General features: G+C 39.4%; 1 protein-coding gene across 1 annotated transcript in view; it reads left to right on the top strand.

The window, feature by feature from the left end:
- The window catches only part of LOC128688594 (cGMP-inhibited 3',5'-cyclic phosphodiesterase 3A), a 102087-nt gene that overhangs the window by 4593 nt on the left and 78137 nt on the right, over positions 1–19357 (top strand). The window contains exons 2-4 of the mRNA XM_070084759.1: positions 772–1044; positions 10660–10804; positions 16611–16832. Coding sequence (XP_069940860.1) covers positions 772–1044; positions 10660–10804; positions 16611–16832 — 640 coding nt within the window. The remainder of the gene's footprint in view (positions 1–771; positions 1045–10659; positions 10805–16610; positions 16833–19357) is intronic.

The following is a 19357-nucleotide window of genomic DNA, read 5'->3' as shown; positions in this document are numbered from 1 at the left end:
CAGATGAGTAAGATTATGTACAACAGATGTTTTCATTTCCGAAACGTTTCGCCTACAAAGCAGGCGTCTTCAGTCACACACAGAGGTGGCTAAAATACGGAGGCAGTAGAAGCAGTGGTGAGATAATTATAACATGAATCAGTCCATCAACCTTGAAGAAATATTCCATGTTCTTGCTTCAGCATAACATTGTTCAAGACTGTGCAAGTGAACACTTCTCAAGAATGTTTCTTTAAGGTTGATGATCACATCCTCTCTACCTCCTCCACCGAGTCTCTTACCTCCTCTGAATCGACTGAAGAAACACTAGGATATATTTATTAGAAAAGTTTCAGTTCTGGGACCTTGATCAAGGTTCCAGAACCAAAACATTTGTGAATAATATATCATAATGGTTGGTTACATGTTTTTTTAAACCAATTTGTCGGTATCTATTACCAAGATTTTTATACCATGAGACTGGAGAAGCCTACTGTATAGGCGAAATATATAGGAAATAAATAAATAAATATATATATATATATATATATATATATATATATATATATATATATATATATATATATATATATATATATATATATATATATATATATATATATATATATATATATATATATATATATATATATATATTGTATGTCTTATACACTTGCCGCTACTGTAGTGTATACCATTATTTAAACAAAAAATAGAAGTTGGACAGGGAGACAAAATCATCACTTAAGTGGGCATGGGTGTATTTCTAATTCTTGATTTTTGTGTTGACAGTCGTGTGGCGCTGCTGGACCTACCAGCGTGGACGGTGCGTTGCTCTCCGAGGCCCATGGCTTGGTAGCAGACATGCTGCAAGACCCACACCTGCCCCCGGCCGTGGTGTCTGGTCTCCAGGCACTGCACCTGCTCCTGGCACCCGCCCACACTGCCCCCTCTCCCAGGGGACACAGACCCACCCCCTACTTCCACCTTTCCCAGGACGCTTACGCCTCCGGGTCAGACACAGAAGAGAACCCCTACACGGGAGAGAAACCTTCAGTGCATAGGGTAGGTGGAGATGGGAGAGCTCTCTCTCTCTCTCTCTCTCTCTCTCTCTCTCTCTCTCTCTCTCTCTCTCTCTCTCTCTCTCTCTCTCTCTCTCTCTCTCTCTCTCTCTCACTCCTCTCTCTCACTCCTCTCTCTCTCTCTCTCTCTGTTTTTTTTTTTTTTTTTTTTTACACACGGGTTTGACAAGGTTAAGGATCCCTAGCTTTATTGACAGCTATATTACAGGTTAAGGATTCCTAACTTTATTAGCAAGCTAAGAGCTGTTACCTACATCAGCTCATTTGAAAGCATTTTTATTGTTATGAGACATACAAGTAGGGAACAGGATGAAGTTGGAGCCCATCTGTGGGCCAGCATTTTCATTTGATCAACTGACTTTATCTCGGTTGACATCATTATGCTGTACGAATCTTTCTCTCTTTCTTTCCTCTATTCCTTTCGTGGATCCAAGTGAGACAATTTTTGTACATATAAGGCCACCCACATACTATACAGATATATGGGTCCAGGCGAGAGATGAGACGTCTTGCTCTGTTCTCTACTCTGTCAAGCAGTCGCAGATGAGAGGGGGGGGGGGCAGGCAAACCAAGAAAGTGGAGCATACTCAAGGTGTGAGCGTACTTGTGCCTCGTAACAGAATCTTGCAACCCCTACTGTCAAGCAGATGCGAGATACGGCGAAGTGCTGTAAGCTTCCTGGCTGCCTTGTTTGCAAGATTTACAACATGGTTCTTCATGGTTAGTTTGGAGTCAAATATATCAACTTCTTCTCCAGCAAATCCTCCCACAACCACTGTGCCTAAAGAGTAGTGAAATTTACAAGCGCTTTGGTGATTGATGTAGCGTGACTACTCAGTCATATGTCTGGGAAGATGAAGAAGGTCTATGAAATAACAGTAATACATAGGATGCCTTGCTGAATTGAGGAAGGCAATTAAAGGGCTAGCGTAGACTACACCTCACAGTCAAAGCCCAGCAATGTCCAGTGCTACCACACAGCTGACTTTGGATTCATCCAGTGACTGGTGCCACTTAGTGGAGAGGTTTAACAACAGATCAGCAGCAGAGTAACCTTTCCTGAAGCCATATTGACGATCACAAAGTAGTGAGTGGTAGTCAAAAAAATCTGTCATTTGTCTTGAGATTATTGTCTCAAGGATCTTACCAGTGATTGACAGGAGTGACACTGGTCTGTAGTTTCTGATTTCTGCTCTGCTCTTCTTTTTGTGAACAGGGACTACATTTGCCTCTTTCCATAGAGAGGGCCATTTACACTGTACTAGGCAGTGCTGAAAGATGCGAGTTAGAGGTGCTGCTAGCTGGTCTGCACATCTTCTCAACAATCTTGGGCTCAACTTGTCTGGGCCCACAGCCTTTTCTTGGTCAAGTGATTTAAGAAGGAAATGCACCTCCTCTCTCTCTCTCTCTCTCTCTCTTTCTCTCTCTCTTTCTCTCTTTCTTTCCTCTATTCCTTTCGTAATGAGTTTTTATATACTATATATATATATATATATATATATATATATATATATATATATATATATATATATATATATATATATATATATATATATATATATATATATATATATATATATATATATATGCAAAACAACCACTGTGAAAGAGTAGTGAAATTTCAAGCGCTTTCGTGACTACTCACATTGTCAAGGAACTATGAAAGTAATACATCAAAGGAAGGCAATTAAAGGGCTTAGACTACACCTCACAGTCAACCCTCACAACAAAGAAACACCTGACGCGCGACAATGCCGGACTCATAAGAAAAGAGGAACACTGCAGTAGGTCCGCTGGTCCAACTAGGCAGGTCCTCACGACATCCCACTAACAAAATATTCTACTCAAGAAATAAGGTTTATTATTTGTCCATTGTATTATTAAACTCTAACCAAATTTTATTAATTGTAAATGAGTCTAATTTATATAAACCTAAGGAAATATTCATATTATTTTCAAAACTGCTTTTTATGAAACAAGATTCAATTATATTCCTGTCGACCATGGACTTACTTGATACTACTTTCTCAACTTTTTGAAAATCAATTGGATGGTTAAAATCTCTTACATGAATAAATAGAGCATTGGAATCTTGTCCAGTTCTAATGCTATATTTATGTTGTTTTAATCTAAGTTCGAGATTTTTACCAGTTTGACCGTAATAAACTTTATCGCAAATTTTACAAGGAATCTTAGAGACACATACGTCAGCATTTTGGGAGGAATTCTTTATCAAAAGTTTTTTTACTGTATCAAGATTTTTAAATACAACTTTAATATTAAAAGTCTTAAGAAGAGAAGGCATATCAACCAAGTTTTCATGGTAAGGGAGAACCAACATATTTTTAGATGAATAAGGTTGGTTGTCCCTTTTTGGGTTGTAAAAAAGTATTTCTAGCAATTTTGAAGGATTTATCAATTACATTTCTCGGGTATTTCAGATCAATAGCTATTTCATAAATTTTGGATATTTCTTCATCTATGAACTCTGGACTACAAATACGTAAAGCTCTCAAAAACATTGATGAGAAAACAAATTCATTATTACTCTTAATAATTAAAACATCAAGAAAAGGCAATGAGTTATTTTCTTCAAACTCAACAGTAAAGTTTATAGAATGGGCTAAGCTATTTAATTTTCCAAGGAAATGGTGTATATCTACATTTTTGGGCATAAGACACAAAATATCATCAATATATCTGAACCATTTAGCTCTATTAGGGAGGATTGTGTTAAGCAATCTTGTTTCAAAAAATTCCATTTATAGGTTACTAAGAACAGGTGAAAGAGGATTTCCCATTGCCATACCAAACTTCTGAGTGTAAAACTTATCATTAAATACAAATTTTGCATCAACAACCCAAAGTTTAATAAGTTTAATGATAGTAGGAACTGGCAATGGTAAATCATAGTTAACGAGTTCTTCAGATAAGAAACTTAATAAATCATCAACAGGAACTTTCGTAAACAAGGAAGTAACATCAAAACTAACCATGTTAAAATCATTGAATCTTGTTTCATAAAAAGCAGTTTTGAAAATAATATGAATATTTCCTTAGGTTTATATAAATTAGGCTCATTTATAATTAATAAAATTTGGTTAGCATTTAATAATACATTGGACAAATAATAAGCCTTATTTCTTGGGTAGAATATTTAGTTAGTGGGATGACGTGAGGACCTGTCTAGTTGGACCAGCGGACCTACTGCAGTGTTCCTCTTTTCTTATGAGTCCGGCATTGTCGCGCGTCAGGTGTTTCTTTGTTGTGGGGGTTGACTGTGAGGTGTAGTCTAAGCCCTTTAATTGCCTTCCTTTGATGTATTACTTTCATAGTTCCTTGATAATGTGAGTAGTCACGAAAGCGCTTGGAATTTCACTACTCTTTCACAGTGGGTGTTTTGCATATTTTAAAATCACCTGTTTACTGTGATCTTATTGCATATATATATATATATATATATATATATATATATATATATATATATATATATATATATATATAAAAACTGGTCAGTTAGCAAGAACTCATTTAAAATTAAGTCCTTTCTAAAAATTTCTCATATATATTTTTCATTTGTTAATATGAAAAATAATGTTTTTGTACCAAAAGAACCTTAGAAAACTTACCTAACCTTATTATAACAAGCACAGTTTAACTTAGCCTAATCCAACTAAATATATTTTAGATAAGTACAATAATTTAATAATAAACAAACACAATAAAATGTATTTTTTTTTTCGTTAGATTCAGAAGGATTTTTGCGAAATTACTGCATACACAAATTTTCGCTTGCGTTATTCGGCAAAATGAGCTTTGCTATTTAAGCCACAATCGCAAGTTTTACCTATTCGGTATGACATGTATATATATATGTATAAATATATATATAGACATGTATATATATATGTATAAATATATATATATATATATATATATATATATATATATATATATATATATATATATATATATATATATATATATATATATATATATATATATATATATGAACTACATTAATACCCTATTATTATTATTATTATTATTATGATTATGATTACTATTATTTACTCATCCGGTTATTTTCCCCCGTGGGAGATTCCTTGATGCCGGCGAGGGCTCTTGATCTAAGATACCGGACTCATCATTCCCTGATTGTGTCCCCAGGAGTTCTTTTAACCTCCTACGGGTTTAGCGCTTCGTCCTGATTAAACTGATTTCTTAAATTCGGATGGTTCCGCTTCATTCTTATTTTCCCCCAAGGATGAACAAAGACACGCATATTGTTCATCCTGGATTGAACAATCAGCCATTCATGGGGTGTAGGAAGACTGTGGGGAGGGGGGGGAGGGAGATGGTAGGGGTGAGAGAGGGTTAGGTAGGGGATGGGGTGAGGATGGGTTTAGGTAGTGGTAGTTATACTGGTTGTTGTGGTAGTTATACTGGTTGTTGTGGTAGTTATACTGGTTGTTGTGGTAGTTATACTGGTTGTTGTGGTAGTTATACTGGTTGTTGTGGTAGTTATACCAGGGTTGTTGTGGTAGTTATACCAGGGGTGTTGTGGTAGTTATACCAGGGTTGTTGTGGTAGTTATACCAGGGTTGTTGTGGTAGTTATACCAGGGTTGTTGTGGTAGTTATACCAGGGTTGTTGTGGTAGTTATACCAGTGGTGTTGTGGTAGTTATACCAGGGTTGTTGTGGTAGTTATACCAGGGTTGTTGTGGTAGTTATACTGGTTGTTGTGGTAGTTATACTGGTTGTTGTGGTAGTTATACCGGTTGTTGTGGTAGTTATACCGGTTGTTGTGGTAGTTATACCGGTTGTTGTGGTAGTTATACCGGTTGTTGTGGTAGTTATACCGGTTGTTGTGGTAGTTATACCGGTTGTTGTGGTAGTTATACTGGTTGTTGTGGTAGTTATACAGGTTGTTGTGGTAGTTATACTGGTTGTTGTGGTAGTTATACTGGTTGTTGTGGTAGTTATACTGGTTGTTGTGGTAGTTATACTGGTTGTTGTGGTAGTTATACTGGTTGTTGTGGTAGTTATACTGGTTGTTGTGGTAGTTATACTGGTTGTTGTGGTAGTTATACTGGTTGTTGTGTAGTTATACTGGTTGTTGTGGTAGTTATACCAGGGTTGTTGTGGTAGTTATACCAGTGGTGTTGTGGTAGTTATACCAGTGGTGTTGTGGTAGTTATACCAGTGGTGTTGTGGTAGTTATACCAGGGTTGTTGTGGTAGTTATACCAGTGGTGTTGTGGTAGTTATACCAGTGGTGTTGTGGTAGTTATACCAGTGGTGTTGTGGTAGTTATACCAGGGTTGTTGTGGTAGTTATGATAGTGATGATAGTGTTATATTCACTCCATCTCATAATCATCCACCATTCCAGCTATATCTCACCACCCACTACATCCCTCCATCTCTATCTCCCTTCATTATCATAGCTTCTCCTTCTACTTGATACTCCTTCCTCCAGGACCTTCTCTCACGGTTGCCATGGCAACATCTGAGGCAACAAAGAATCCTATCATTATTTTCTAATTATGTCTGTTCTCTCTCTCTCTCTCTCTCTCTCTCTCTCTCTCATCGTTCACTTATACATCAGTGAGTGTAAGTTACTGTAACATATTTAAGAATGGAATCAAACATCTGCTAGGAATTATAGAGACGATATAAACATATATATCTTAACAAGTGTTGTAATATATATATATATATATATATATATATATATATATATATATATATATATATATATATATATATATATATATATATATATATATATATGTATGTATATATATATATATATATATATATATATATATATATATATATATATATATATATATATATATATATATATATATATATATATATATATATATATATATATATATATATATATATATATATATATATATATATATATATATATATATATATATATATATATATATATATGTCGTGCCGAATAGGCAGAACTTGCGATCTTGGCTTAAATAGCAACATTCATCTTGCCATATAGGACAAGTGAAAATTTGTGTATGCAATAATTTCGCCAAAATCATTCTGAATCTAACGAAAAAAAATACATTACACTGTGTTTAGTATTAAATTATTGTAAACAAATCTAAAATAAATTTAGTTGGGTTAGGCTAAAATAAATTACGCTTGTTATAATAAGGTTAGGTAAGTTTTCTAAGATTCTTTTGGTGCAAAATATAAATTTTTACATCAACATTGATGAAAAAAATATATCTTTAAACGTATAAGAGAAAATTTTAGAAAAGACTTAATTTTAAATGAGTTCTTGCTAATTGACCAGTTTTACATATTCGGCACGACATATATATATATATATATATATATATATATATATATATATATATATATATATATATATATATATATATATATGCTGATGAAATATATATATATATGCCTGATGAAATTAGACCTTTCTTTTTTGGTGCAACACTTTGTGCACTTAAAAAGAAGGATGGAGGAATTCGGCCAATTGCAGTAGGCAACACGTTACGCCGCCTCGTGTCCAAAGCTGCTGTCCGAAGTATTCGTGCACAGGCAGCCATGATGCTTCAACCAAACCAGCTTGGCTTTGGGGTCTCTCAAGGAAGTGAAGCAGCGGTTCATGCAACAAGGGCGTATATCAGCAACCTGCCTGAGGACAATGCAGTGGTAAAATTAGATTTCAAGAATGCGTTCAATCTCCTGAAAAGAGACGTGGTATTAGCATCAGTACAAGAACATTTCCCTGGTCTCTTCCCTTTTGTTTCAGCCGGGTATAGCAAGGAATCAATGCTTCTCTTTGGAGAGCATGAAATCACATCATCGGAGGGTGTCCAACAAGGAGATCCTCTTGCACCATTTCTCTTCTGTATAGCAGTTAGGGAAATCACAGTCAGACTGACCAGCGAGCTAAACATCTGGTTCCTAGATGATGGCACACTAGCAGGTACAAAGGAGTCCCTCCTACATGACCTTACACAGGTAATGACACGGGGACAGGAAATGGGTCTCATCCTGAATCCATCCAAATGTGAAATCATCTCAGTCAGTCAACAAGCGATAAATGCAGTGAGATCAAAACTACCAGGAGCAGCAGTCATTGCCCCCACAAATAGTGTCTTGCTAGGAGCACCTCTGGGAAGCAATGCCATTGACACAATTCTCAGGAAGAAATTGGAAGAGTTAAGGAGAATGGAACAACGAATAGGGAATCTGGACACCCACGATGCCTTGTACCTTCTCACAAAGTGCTTGAGTCTGCCCAGGTTGACATATTTCCTAAGATGTGCACCTTCATATGATAACCCTATACTACACGAATATGACAGTATTCTGAGCCAGATTTTTACGAAAGTACTTAACCTTACTCTAGAAGACGGGTAGTGGAACCAAGCTACACTTCCAGTCAGACTAGGAGGCATTGGTGTCCGCAAGTCATCACAGATTGCGTTACCTGCTTTTCTGCCCTCGTGTATTGCATCCAGAGAGCTTGTAGCAGCGATTCTCCCTGAACATCTTAGGGACAAGATTGGAGTCCAGGACCAAAAATTCATTGACGGAGCAATGATCTGGGATAATCTAACGGGCTCTGAAACCAGACCTGCTCCCCCCAACAACTACAAACAATCGCACTGGGATGGTCCAATAGTGGAAAATATTGCCTCAACAATGCTTCAGAGTGTGTCAGGGAAGGATAGAGCCCGCCTCCTGGCAGTGAGAGCCCCTCATGCTGGGGACTTTCTGTTGGCTGTTCCCAACTCCATCCTTGGCACACGCCTCGACCCACAGACCATCCGCATAGGTGTTGCCCTTCGACTTGCCGCCCCTATTCTCGCCGAACACAGGTGTATTTGTGGCAGTGAAGCAGCAGACCGATTCGGGTACCATGGTCTTGTGTTCCGTAAATCCGAGGGAAAGATTGCAAGACATGAGGAGGTTAATAACATTATCAAGAGGAGCCTCACAACAGCTGGATGCCCAGCAGTAAGGGAGCCACCCCAACTATGCAGATCTGATGGCAGCCAGAAGCGTCCAGATGGTATCACCCTTCAAGCCTGGACAGATGGGAAGCAGGTGGTGTGGGACTATACATGTGCATCTACCTTGGCTGATACCTATCTCCAATACACCAGGGAGGAAGGAGGGGCAGCTGCCAGCTTCAGGGAGTCCCAAAAGTCTAGAAAATATGGGGAACTTGCCCATCATTATATGTTTGTTCCCATAGGCTCAGAGACCCTTGGCTCATGGGGAAAGAGTGCATCTAATTTCCTTAAGGAACTGGGAAAAAGACTCATCAGGGTAACTAGGGATCCCAGGGCGGCTAGTTTTCTGTTCCAGCGGCTCAGTGCGGCTGTTCAAAGGGGTAATGCCTGCTGCATTTTGGGCACACGCCCCAGCTCTGAGGAGCTGGATGAGATTTTCGCCTTATAATCGGTGATACACACGTAACAACATGTACCGTATATGCCACCTTTATATTAACAATGTATCTCTTAAATCTTCTGTGCCATATTATGTAATAAAATATTCCTATTGGTAAAAAAAAATAGTTTAAAAGATGGGGTGGTAGGGGAAGTGGAGTATTCAAACGGCTTCAGGAAGAAATCCAAATATTCTTCCTTGAAGCCTTTTTATCCACTTCTCCGAGGCTATGGGTCCCACAATTTACACCAGAGGTGGACCCCATCCTTTGTATATGTATATGTATATGTATATATATATATATATATATATATATATATATATATATATATATATATATATATATATATATATATATATATATATATATATATATATATATATATATATATATATCTAACAAGTTAAACCAGAAAAAACTAAGCTATCAAATCTTCAAAATAATTGCGATTTTATACCACGATGGTTCGGTTGGATAAGAATGGTCAGGGAAACAGGACAAGTGTTACCTGACGCGGGTCTTAGTTACATGATGACCCGCCACTGGAGCTTCTGCGTCTTCCCTGAGGAAGAAAATATTTCCTATTACAAGATGGTCATAGGAAAGACTAGTTACGTAGAACATTGTGTGCTTGTAATTAAATAAACTTATAATCAGTTGAACTAAAAATTATAGTTAACAGATAGCGTATTATATCTGGATAATTGTATTGGACGTTTTTAAATTATTATTATTATTATTATTATTATTATTATTATTATTATTATTATTATTATTATTATTATTATTATTATTAAATTTTAATAATTAAATTATAGTTATTATTATTTTATTATTATTAAATTATCATTATTATTTAAAGGTTATACTGAACATCATACTTAAATATGTAGAGGGGTCTTGATGTTGCTGAAGGGCTCTTGATTCAAGGAACTGTAGCTATCCCTCCCCTTCTTCGGATCAAACCTGATTGCCTACCTTTATCCAGTCGTTGAGATGACACCCTCGACGCGGGGGAGGGGAGGGGAGGGGGGAGGGGGGAGGGGGGGAAGGGGGGTTGCTACTACTGGTAAACTCAGGAAAAAATATGAGTACCAAGTACCTGGTATCTGGTACTAACTTCACCTTGTACGTTGAACAGCGGAGTGGTCGTCGGAGCGTGGCACCCAGCCTGCTGCGTCGCATGAGTACCTCTACCTGGACCACCACCACCAGTGCCACGGGCATGCCCACACTGGAGCCCATACCCTGCAGGAAGCGTGCCTCCTCCTTCAGGGCAGTCGTAGGTAAGTGGAGCTTCAAGCTCTCTCTCTCTCTCTCTCTCTCTCTCTCTCTCTCTCTCTCTCTCTCTCTCGTATTTACCTTTCTCTATTACGTATATTTTGATTTCTCCTGCTATTATTATTATTGTTGTTATTATTATTGTTGTAGATATTTTATTATATATTTCTTTTTCTTCTCCTTGTCCTCCTCCTTCTCTTCCTCTTCCTCCTCCTGTCATTAAATATCTCCTTCCACTCTGGTCTTGTAGCTTAGTACAGTAAAACAAGTGCTGGAGTGTTGAGTCTGAAGAAATGTGCGCTAGACGATACCTTCCTATGATACCTTAATATATTTATGATAGAGCCTCCAGTGTTAAGCCCCGACCCCCTCCATACACACACACACACTCACACACACACACACACACACACACACACACACACACACACACACACACACACACACACACACACACACACACGCACACACACACTTTCTCTCTCTTTCACACACACACACATTAACGCTTTTTTTTTCTTGAATTATTAAATCTCTCTATGTCTCCTCTCTCCCTTGTTACTCTTCCTCTTTACCCCTTATCCCCCGTTTTCTTTACCCCCTCCTCTTTGTGGCGATCTATTTCTCCTCTTGTTGGCTTCCCTGCCTGAAGTTAGAAAGCCAAAACTCTGCAAAAGAGAGAGTGAAACTTTTGGGAAGTGATTGTGACTTTTGTCCCTCTTTAGTTACACCAGTCTTGCATTATTCCTCTGTTCTCTCTCTCTCTCTCTCTCCCTCTCTCTCTCTCTCTCTCTCTCTCTCTCTCTCTCTCTATATATATATATATATATATATATATATATATATATATATATATATATATATATATATATATATATATATATATATATATATATATATATCTATCTATCTCTATCTATCTATCTACCTATCTATATATATATCTATCTATCTCTATCTCTCTATATTAAATTGCATATTAATAAATTTTTCCACTAAAATAATATATATATATGTATATATATATATATATATATATATATATATATATATATATATATATATATATATATATATATATACATATAAGTAGTGTTGATTTCTACAGTATGGCTCCCACAGTATGGCTCCTCCTGAAAAGGCCTTCTACAGAGTGGCTCCTTTTCCTGAGTGGCTCCCTTTTTCACACCTATGTGCTAATGACCTTTTTCACACCTATGTGCTAATGACCTTTTTCACACCTATGTGCTAATGACCTTAACCCCGCCCACGACCCCCGCCCACGACCCCTCACCGGCGTCCCCCCCGCGCCCCCCGTGCCCCCCCCGCCCGTCGCGCTGACCCACTGGCCCCGCTGTGCCCTCGCGCCCCGCCCGCGCCCCTCGCGCCCCGCCCGCGCCTTCTGCTGCGCCTTCTGCAGCGTCGTCCGGATCGCCCCCGCGCCCCGAAATTTTTTTCGATTTTTTTCAATTTTTTTTTTAATTTCTTATGCTCTCCTCGAATCAAGTTTTTTGGATTGCCCCTCCCACTTTCACCCCCATCCCAATTTCATTTTCTTATGATCTCCTTGGATCAAGTTTTTTTTCTCGATAATACCAAGACTCCATCTTCTCGGATCAAGTTTTTCTCGATATCAAAGACTCCAATTCCTCGGATCAAATTTTTCTCGAAGTCAAAGTTTCCATCTCCTTGGATCAAGTTTTCTCGATAATACAAAGACTCCAATTCCTCGGATCAAGTTTTTCTCGAAATCAAAGTCTCCATCTCCTTGGATCAAGCTTTTCTCGATAATACAAAGACTCCATCTCCTTGGATCAAAGTTTTTCTCGATAATACCCCGACGGGCCCATTACGACATAGGAGCCAGAGTGTAGGTGTAGTAGGTGGTGTTGGAGTGGTGATGGTTTCTCTGGCTCCTACGTCGTGATGGGCCCGTCGGGGTTAAAACAACTCTAGGAGATATACGGAATGAATAAGGAAGGATGTTTTAGGGATGATGTGGATGAGGAAATGTGATATGCAACATAAATGCGGTATGAATATTCATACCGCAATATGTCAAGTATAGGTTTTTGGTGTATCTCTTAGTTAAGATGTGTATGTCTTAGTTGGAGGTGAATGTCTTAGATTTGGTGTGTATGTCTCATGTCTTAAATTTGTGATTGAAATGTATAAGATGTGGGTGATATGGAATTGGTGATCGTGATTTTTGTGTGAATAATTATAAAAAAATGTGTGTTTTCTGTGATCTTGCTGGTGGGGTCATAAAATCTGGTAATCGTCTTGAATATAGTGTTCTTAGATAATGTGGGTACAACAGGTTGAAACAAGGTGGGTTGGGTGTGATGTTACCAACCACCAAGTAACACAATGGGAGTGTGACGTCACTGGAGGTGAGCTCGTAGGTCCTGTGAGGTGTGACATCGTGTGTTGGTGGTAGTGAGGTGAGTGCGCTTAGATATTGTCAAATATGATTTTTTTTGTGTGTGAAATGTTTATAAAAATGAGTGTTTTCTGTGATATTAGTGATTTTTGAGGTAAGTGAACATGGGTGATTGTAGTTGGTGGTTGTCTTAGATTATGTGTGTGTGTACAAGATATGTTTTCAGTTGATGGTGATCATGTACTAAGTGTTTGCGTATTAGGTTTGTGTTCATGCTTTTTTTTATGTGCCAAATGGGGAGGGAGTTCTTGGTTATAGTGATTTGAGGGGATTTCTATAAAAAGGATGTTGGATGGTGATGTTAAACTTAGTTTCTGGTGATTTTGACGGTGATTTGGTAGCAATCGGTAGTGTTTTGGGAGTATTCGGAGGTGTTTGATGGTGTTTTTTGAAGGTGTTCAAATGATGTGCAGAGTATTTTTTGAAGAAGATCAGTGGTGTTCAGAGTTGGTTCAAAGTTAGTCAGTGTGTTAGATATGGTAATGTCTCATGTCATAAGTGTCTGAGTTAGTTTTTGTGTTAATGTTGTAAAGTCTGGAGACTGAGGGAGTAGTATGGTGGATGTGTTGTAATTTAATGAAATGTGTAAGTGTAGATAAATTAGAGATGATAAATCTTATTTGGGAGTAATCAAAATGATATTTTGGAAGTGCTTCAGTGTTGTTTGGAAATGTTCAAATGTGTTTATGTGAGTATTCAAATGATTTATGAGAGTGTTCGAAGTAATCTTGGGGTTGTTCTGTAGTGAGATGATAAAGGTTGTGGATGAGAGATATTGAGAAAAGGTGGTCTCAAATGATGTATGAGAGTGTTTTGAAGGTGTTCAAAGTAAAGTGAGGTGTGTGTGTGTGTGTGTGTGTGTGTTAGGTGGTCATAGAGTTTTGTGAATATCATGGTTACAGTGATTTTAGTGTATTTGAGTTAGGTTAGGTTAGGTTAGGTTAGGTTAGGTTAGGTTAGGTTAGGTTAGGTTAGGTTAGGTTAGGTTAGGTTCAGTTAGGTTAGGTTAGATTAGGTTGGGTTAGGATAGGTTCGGTTAGGTTAGGTTAGGTTAGGTTAAGTTAGGTTAGGTTAAGTTAGGTTAGGTTAGGTTAGGTTAGGTTAGGTTAGGTTAGGATAGGTTAGGTTAGGTTAGGTTAGGTTAGGTTAGGTTAGGTTAACTTAGGTTCGGTTCGGTTCGGTTCGGTTTGGTTAGGTTAGGTTAGGTTAGGTTAGGTTAAGATAGGTTAGGTTAGGTTAGGTTAAGTTAGGTTAGGTTAGGTTAGGTTAGGTTAGGTTAGGTTAGGTTAGGCTAGGTTAGGTTCGGTTAGGTTAGGTTAGGTTAGGTTCGGTTAGGTTCGGTAAGTGCAGATAAATTAGAGCTGTCAAATCTTATTTGGGAGTATTCAAAATGATATTTTAGAAGTGTTTCAGTGTTGTTTGGAAATGTTCAAAGGTATTTTTGTGAGTATTCAAATGATTTATGAGAGTGTTTTGAAGGTGTCAAAGTAAAGTGAGGTGTGTGTGCGTATTAACTTCGTAATATGTAAAATTGTGACTAGTGAATTTATCGAAAAGTGGTTATAAGTGTTGTGGTGACTTTTTCTGATGAAATAGTTAAAACGAGAAAAATTGGGGGTTATGAGTGAAAATTGTGAGGTGTTGGTTGGAGTGTGAGGGTTCGGGAGGGTGGGGAGGAGGAGAGAGAGAAGGTTACTTCGTGGGGAGTGACCTGAGATGAAATAGTTAAAATGAGAAAAATGTCTAGACTTGTGTTGTATTTTGTAAAGAAATTGTGGATTGTTGTGGGTATTAACGAAAAAAATGTGAAATTATTTGGATTATCCTGGGTTAAGAGTGAAAAATGTGTAGGGGGAAGTCGACAAGATTCAGCCTGTGTGTGTGGGGTCATCGCGTGACGTCACTGGCATAGGGGGAAGTCGACAAGATTCAGCCTGTATGTGTGAGGTCATCACATGACGTCACTGACATAGGGGGAAGTCGACAAGATTCAGCCTGTATGTGTGAGGTCATCACATGACGTCACTGACATAGGGGGAAGTCGACAAGATTCAGCCTGTATGTGTGAGGTCATCACGTGATGTCACTGACCGCCGAGTAAACACACTTTTTAGTTCATTTAACTTAATGAGAGGAATACTGACGTCACACTTGTTTAGACCTGTAGTAAGAGAGAGTACCATGCCCCATAGGAGGAGTTCATTTGAATGCTTACCCTGAGAGGGGGAATCCAAAAAAACTTGATCCGAGGAGATGGAGGAGAAAACCTTGATCCAAGGAGATGGAGTCTTGGTATTATCGAGAAAAACTTTGATCCAAGGAGATGGAGTCTTTGTATTATCGAGAAAAGCTTGATCCAAGGAGATGGAGACTTTGATTTCGAGAAAAACTTGATCCGAGGAATTGGAGTCTTTGTATTATCGAGAAAACTTGATCTAAGGAGATGGAGACTTTGATTTCGAGAAAAATTTGATCTGAGGAATTGGAGTCTTTGATATCGAGAAAAACTTGATCCGAGGAGATGGAGTCTTGGTATTATCGAGAAAAAAAAACTTGATCCAAGGAGATCATAAGAAAATGAAGTTGGGATGGGGATGAAAGTGGGAGGGGCAATCCAAAAAACTTGATTCGAGGAAGTGGAGATCATAAGAAAATGAAATTCAAAAAAAATTTGAAAAAAATCGGAAAAAAATTCAGGGCGTGGGGGCGATCCGGACGACGCTGCAGAAGGCGCAGCAGAAGGCACGGGCGGGGCGCGAGGGGTGCGGGCGGGGCGCGAGGGCGCGGCGGGGCTGGTGGGTCGGCGCGACGGGCGTGGGGGCGCCCGGGGGCGCGGGGGGGGCGCGCGGGGGGGGCGCGGAGGGCGCGGGGGGGGCGCGGGGGGCACGGGTGAGGGGTCGTGGGCGGGGGTCGTGGGCGGGGTCGTGGGCGGGGGTCGTGGGCGGGGGTCGTGGGCGGGGGTCGTGGGCGGGGTTAAGGTCATTAGCACATAGGTGTGAAAAAGGGAGCCACTCTGTAGAAGGCCTTTTCAGGAGGAGCCATACTGTGGGAGCCATACTGTAGAAATCAACACTACTTATATGTATATATATATATATATATATATATATATATATATATATATATATATATATATATATATTCCACATTACTCTATGGAATCAATAAGTATCCACCAGCACACTCCATGACTCATTATTTCACCCTTTCCCGTCATTATCCAGTCATTGTCTCCTGCCCGCACGCTATCCTCCTGGCAAGTCAGTTATCCTCTATATTTTTCTGGCATTTCCTTATCCTTTATATCCTCATTACACCTTTATTATCCTGTATATCCTTCTGGCAAGTCAATTATCCTGTATATTAAGAACAGAGAGAAGATGAAGACGCAGCCACCCTCCTCTCCCGTGTGGCTAAGTCAGCCCTACTGACGGAGGCTGCCAAGGCAATGCAGAAACAACAGCAGCAGCAGCAGCAGCAACAACAACAGCATCAACAGCAACAACAACAGCAGCAGCAGCAGCAGCAGAAACAGCATAAGCAACAGCAGAATGATGAAGATGATGGGGAAGACGAGGAACCTGCAACATGTCAGTCAGACTTACCAATGTGTTCAGCATCTCAGAAAATGCTAAATACCCCAGATGCATATTAACGCTTCTACCATCAAAGTGCAGATTGATGGGGTCTTTTCCTCGCTGGCATTTGCAATTTGTTTTTTCTGTGTATTTGTGAATATGTGTGTGTGTGTGTGTTTGTATGTGTCTATTTAAGTATGTATGCTGTATGGTGGTGTTTATTGCTCGTGTGTATGAGTGTGTGTATGTTGTTAGCATATAAATGTGCGTTTATGAGTCTGTAATGATTCTGTGTGTGTGTGTGTGTGTGTGTGTGTGTGTGTGTGTGTGTGTGTGTGTGCGTCTGTCTTTCTGTGTGTACGTGTTTTGTGTTTTTTTCCCAACTAGTGTTGGTAGTGTGGGTCGACGTACATCTTGGTTCCTAGTCTTAATTATTAATGTAGTAGTGTTGTTATTCCTATTCACTTGGGTACAGCCGTACCTGTTTACGAAACTATGAATGAAAGTGCTTTGCTTACCTCTTTTTTAACTAGCCTGACACTGAACTGTTTGCTTCATAACGTCCCTTTTTGTTTCTGAGCTCCTCGTTATGGACTTCACTGAATGGACGGAAGATCGATCCTCCAATATTCCTTTACACTGACCCCACGCTGGTTTAGCCTTCCGTGAAATATAGTGTATGTCGTGGTTGTGTCTCCCATAACACTTCTCTCCTCCAGAGACACGAGGTTGAGCTTTGTTTCTTTTGTTGCAGAGTTGCTGGTGTTCAGTTCGGGTGCAAGTCTGCTGCAGTACCACACAACACTAGCGTCGCTTGTTAGGCCTATTTTCTGTGTGTACTCGCCTCTTTGTGGTTGCAAGGGTCGAGTCCTAGCTCCTGGCCCCGCCTCTTCACTGGTTGCTATTGGGTCCTCTCTCTTCCTGTTCCATGAGCTTTATCATACCTCGTCTTAAAACTATGTATGGTTCCCGCCTCCATTACGTCACTTTCTAGGCTATTCCACTTCCTGACAACTCTGTGACTGAAGAAATACTTCCTAACATCCCTTTGACTCATCTGTGTCTTCAACTTCCAATTGTGACATCTAGTTTCTGTGTCCCCTCCCTGGAACATCCTGTCTTTGTCCACCTTGTCTATTCCACGTCGTTATCATGTCTCCCCTGACCCTCCTGTCCTCCAGTGTCGTCAAGCCGATTTCCCTAAACCTTTCTTCATAGGACATTCCCCTTAGCTCTGGAACTAACCTTATCGCAAAGCTTTGCACTTTCTCTAATTTCTTGACATGTGTGTGTGTGTGTGTGTGTGTGTGTGTGTGTGTGTGTGTGTGTGTGTGTGTGTGTGTGTGTGTGTGTGTGTGTGTGTGTGTGTGTGTGTGTGTGTCCAATTCGCGACGTTACTTTACTCCTGGGAAATACTCTAGAAATATGTCACAATATTTTGGCTGGAACTGTTTACATCTTACTCACGTTAGTACTTTGTCACGTTGGTGTTCAAAGTTCATATCATTTTCTATATCAGAGTCAGTACGTCATAGTTTATTGTTATGTACAGAAACACAAAGTCAAGGTTCATGTTAGAAATCAGGTATAAGTTTAGATTTTTACAGTTGTCTTACAGAGTAACACATGCGTCAATTACTTAGGACAATTTAATGAAGTCAAACTAAGCAACTTATGTTCATAGACGTCAACAAGTGGGCGGGACTCACTGATATGTAATCTCAGTATTACACAAAAAAAAAGGTCACTAGCGGTCGAAACATAACAAAGGTATCCAGGCACGGCACCTGTGTCTCATTGATCAGTCTGTCGGTATCGTACACCGTTTATAAGAACATAAGTCATAAATAACTTGAAGTCTCGATGGAAATTTCTTTAAAATGAATTTTATTCTCTCTCTTGTTTCGGAAGATGTTCGCCCGGTGAGTGTGCCATGATCAGCGGACGGAGGTTCAAGTCTCCAACACTGACGCTGGTAAAGGGCTGTTATCCTAGGACATGAGAGCCACTCTCATCTTCCTCGCATTAAAATGCGATTATACCCCCCTCCCCACCTCTCCCTTTTCCCAGGCGCTGTATGACCCTTACGTATCTAGCGCTTCCGCACGACCCCCCCCCCCGACTATGCTAGGGCGTGGCACTATAGCTGGGTACGGTCAAACAGTGGTATCTGTGAGTACGTGAAGATGGTACCTTGATGGTGGACCATGATGGCACCGACCACTGCTTTACCTGCGTTGTGATACATCATATATATACACCCAGTGATGTAGGTCTGTCGGTGTATGTACTTAAATTACTGTTTTCAGGGATCAAAGTATTCTTGACTGGTGGTGAACAGGTAACGAGCAGCCTTAATGACCCTCGTGTAGTCGACAGTCTTCAAACCACATTAACCAAGCAACATTCAGTGATATGAGTGAGAACCAGGTCACTGATCAGTACTCTATTTTTTTGTTTTTTACTTTCTCGTTTGTTTCACGTAACCTGATAATGGTTAACGGCGGAGCAAAACATGTGGCACACTTAATTTGCAG

Source organism: Cherax quadricarinatus, chromosome 13, assembly GCF_038502225.1.
Source record: "Cherax quadricarinatus isolate ZL_2023a chromosome 13, ASM3850222v1, whole genome shotgun sequence".
In the NCBI taxonomy this organism is placed as follows: Eukaryota; Metazoa; Arthropoda; class Malacostraca; order Decapoda; family Parastacidae; genus Cherax; species Cherax quadricarinatus.
This window is presented reverse-complemented; position numbering and strand designations above follow the sequence as displayed.